This window comes from Ctenopharyngodon idella, chromosome 10, assembly GCF_019924925.1.
Source record: "Ctenopharyngodon idella isolate HZGC_01 chromosome 10, HZGC01, whole genome shotgun sequence".
NCBI lineage: Eukaryota > Metazoa > Chordata > Actinopteri > Cypriniformes > Xenocyprididae > Ctenopharyngodon > Ctenopharyngodon idella.
Window position 1 is genome coordinate 1098907 of NC_067229.1, and position 3475 is coordinate 1102381.

The window sequence follows — 3475 nt, forward strand, 5'->3', positions numbered from 1 at the left end:
TTTATAAGTGGTGTCTGGATTAATTCAGCATCGCCAGCAGGAGACGCTGTTCAGTTCAAAGTACTTGCCCCAAGTTTTTAATTTATCATAATAATGTTTATTTTATGATGTATGTTTCCCCTAGGCATCTTTGGTGAGCCCAGGTCATAGTCAATTTTTTTTTTTAATTTAGGTGAACTTTAAAAATATGTTCGTTTCTTAGATCTTTTGGAAAGCTTTTGCTATTGTTTATTAAACTACAGTTGGTTTCAAACGGGCATTGACTGTTATTGACCGTTGGAAAAAAGGTAACTGGCACCTCAGTTAAATTTTTAAGCAGAATTCTCCCGTTAAATCCAGAAAAAGAAAACGCCATTACAGCTCAGGCAGTGTTTATATTTTATCATAATTTCTCCAACCGCAATATCTGGACTAGATAGACTCCAGTCCAGTAGGTGGCGGAAATGCTCTTTCGCGTTGTTTTGCCTTCTACTATGAAATGGCAGAAGAAGACAGAAGACTGCTCCCTGAATGCGGACAAATATTGATGTCTTTGTGTAAGTTAATATTACAGCAGCCGTTGGTGTTTAATTTTCCCGAGATATAAATATCTGTAAATTTCAAAAGCAATTTCAATGGGCATTTAAATGAACTTTAGATATAATGTAGTTCAGAATAGTGTTTTGTTTTTCGTGGCTTTTATAGGAAATAACAGAGTTGAGTAAACGTAAATAGTTTTACTACAAAATATATTTTATCGGGAGGTAATAAATCAAGATCAGATAACAATAAACAGAATGGGCGCGACGCAAATTAACTTAATTTGCATAATTCCTGGAGACTATTTAAGGTTTATTATTGTTCTGTAAAAGGGTTTGGTAAATTAGTGATGACTGTTCCTGTAAATAGTTGCTGTTTTCACCTCATTCATTATGCTGATGTCTTCAGATCTCCCGTAAATTGTCATTTGAAGCTCATTTCATTGGTGTCAACAGACTGAGGCAAACTAGGTAAGAAATAAATTATTCTGAAATAAAAGATATCAATCTTAACAGCTTTTATACAGCATTTATTTGATTATTCTTGTGATAAACTATTTATTTAAATAACCAAATCCCAATAAACAAAATCTCAGCTAGATGGCAAGTTAAATCAAGTTAAATTCCGATAGATTAAATTGTTTTATATAGATTATGAAAGCTTGTTTCTGCCATGAAATAAAAAATAAAAAAGGTAATTGTGACTTTTTATGTAACAATTCTGACCTTTTTTATAGTTATATAGCTTTTATATAGTTTATATCTTACAATTCTGACTTTTTTTCTCAGAATTGCATGATATAAAGTCAGAATTGTGAGATATAAACTTGTAATTGCATGTTATAATGTCCAATTGTGAGGGAAAAGATGTTTTGTTTTTTTCTCACAATTGCGAGTTTCTCACAATTCTGACTTTATAACAACTACCTAAACAAACACCCAATTCATACACTAAAAAATTTATATAAATCTAAAAATGTTTGTTGCGTTATTATTATTTATTCATTATTTACATCATTATATATATATATATATATCGCTTACTATAGTAATGTACTGTTAAATGTATTTATTTAGATTTTTTTTATTTATTTCAATCTAATTGAAGCTATTTAATAGCTTAACAATGACTACTATTTTTTTTAATCACATTTGTATTAATTTTAATGTAATTATTTCAATTTTATGTATTTATTGATTTATTTTTTTACAGATTTTCCCCTTTTCCACGGATCCTTTCACTCCCTTGCGGCACCTGCAAGATATTGACATGATAGAGTTAACGTTTAGCACATGCTACTTTCTTCAATTTACTCATATTTGTTTATTTTTCCATCCCAGTTGAATAACTTTTTATCATGTTCGTTTCAGGTCTGATGGAAGCGAAAGAGGAACTGAATGAGGTGGAGGAGAAACATCACCATTCCGCCACTGGAGAAAAACCTTCAACTGCCTCGCCGCCGGAAACCTCTTTCTCACGGAAAGCCAAGAAGTCTTTCACCTGCCCTCAGTGTGGAAAGAGTTTTGCACGGAAAGCGAGACTCGAGCGGCACATCAGAATTCACACCGGAGAGAAACCCTTCGCGTGTGTCGAGTGTGGCAAGAGTTTTGCGTGCAAAGCCAGACTCGCCAGGCACATCAAAACTCACACCGGAGAGAAGCCGTTCACGTGCGATTGGTGCGGAAAGAGTTTGGCATGCAGAACGAGACTTAAGAGGCACATGCAAACGCACACTGGAGAAAAGCCTCACATGTGTCTGCACTGCGGGAAGAGCTTCGCGTGCAACGCTAACCTACAGAGGCACATCAAACTTCACACCGGAGAGAGGCCGCACACGTGCCCGGAGTGCGGGAAGAGCTTCATACGGAACGAGAAGCTCAAGAGTCACATGACCATCCACACCGGAGAGCGACCTTATGCGTGCGATCAGTGCGGGAGGAGTTTCCGACACATCAACGGCCTCAAAGATCACCAGCTCTCTCATTCCGCCGTGAGGTCGTTCAACTGCGACCAGTGCGGTAAAGAGTTCATCACCGCGTCAGCGCTGAAGAGACACTTCAAAGTGCACTCAGGCGAGAAGCCTTACTTGTGTCCTCTGTGTGGAAAGACTTTCGCACGGGTGGATTGTTTTAAAAGGCATCAGGAGGTTCATAGCGGTGTGAAGGATCACGTGTGCTTTGAATGCGGGAAGGCTTTTGTTACGGCCGACCAGCTCAAACAGCACCAGAGGATTCACGCTGGAGAAAAACCTCACAAGTGCGCGCTCTGCGGGAAGAGTTTCATTCGTTTACCGCAGCTGATCGCACACGAGACGGCGCACCGAGAGAAGCCGCACCTCTGCGCTCTGTGTGGGAAGAGTTTCAAGCAATCACGTCATCTACTGATTCACGTGAAAAAGCATCATCCGATCGAAACACTGATTGTGGAGTGAGACTTTTGAACTTCATTGCATGTGTATGAAATCAGGTGACTTTTGTCACACCAGTAATGCTACTGTGTAATCTGTTTGCAAAAATGTGTGTCGGCTCTGCTGAAAAATCCAGTTGGTCTTAGCTGGTTTAAGCTGGAAGTAGCTGGTTTAAGCTGGTCTCCCAGCCTCCCAGTCTCCTAGCTAACCAAAACCCCTCTAAAACCAGCTATGACCAGGCTGGGAGACCAGCTTAGACTGGTTTTAGCTGGATTTTTTCAGCAGGGATTGTGCTGCTGATTATGGATGAAATTGTATTTTTATTTAAATCAAATGGTTTCAACATTGCATCTGAGTACTGTAGTGAATAAACTCTAAGTGTGCTTGTCTTCATTAAAATATTTTATAGGAGTATTCATCAGATTTAGAATTATGTCTAATGAAAAGTTGGATAAATTTTGATTCTTTCATTACTTACTATGATTAGTTGTGTCCCTAGACGGAGACATTCTGAAAAGTTTAACGTGAAAAACGCTTAACGTGGCTTAA

The 3475-nt window shown here is 38.2% G+C and overlaps 1 protein-coding gene across 3 annotated transcripts; it reads left to right on the forward strand.

The window, feature by feature from the left end:
* The first annotated feature begins 439 nt into the window (after window positions 1-439).
* LOC127521152 (gastrula zinc finger protein XlCGF8.2DB-like) lies at window positions 440-3340 on the forward strand. Of its 3 annotated transcripts, XM_051910207.1 has the most exons (4): window positions 440-536; window positions 928-989; window positions 1732-1796; window positions 1890-3340. In XM_051910207.1, the coding sequence occupies exon 4, from the start codon at window positions 1895-1897 to the stop codon at window positions 2948-2950; it is 1056 nt and encodes a 351-aa protein (XP_051766167.1). In that variant the 5' UTR covers window positions 440-536; window positions 928-989; window positions 1732-1796; window positions 1890-1894; the 3' UTR covers window positions 2951-3340. The 3 variants fall into 3 exon arrangements, with proteins under 3 accessions (XP_051766167.1, XP_051766166.1, XP_051766165.1); XM_051910206.1 differs by having other exon boundaries at window positions 1732-3340; XM_051910205.1 differs by lacking the exons at window positions 928-989; window positions 1732-1796 and having other exon boundaries at window positions 451-536.
* Window positions 3341-3475: the final 135 nt, after the last annotated feature.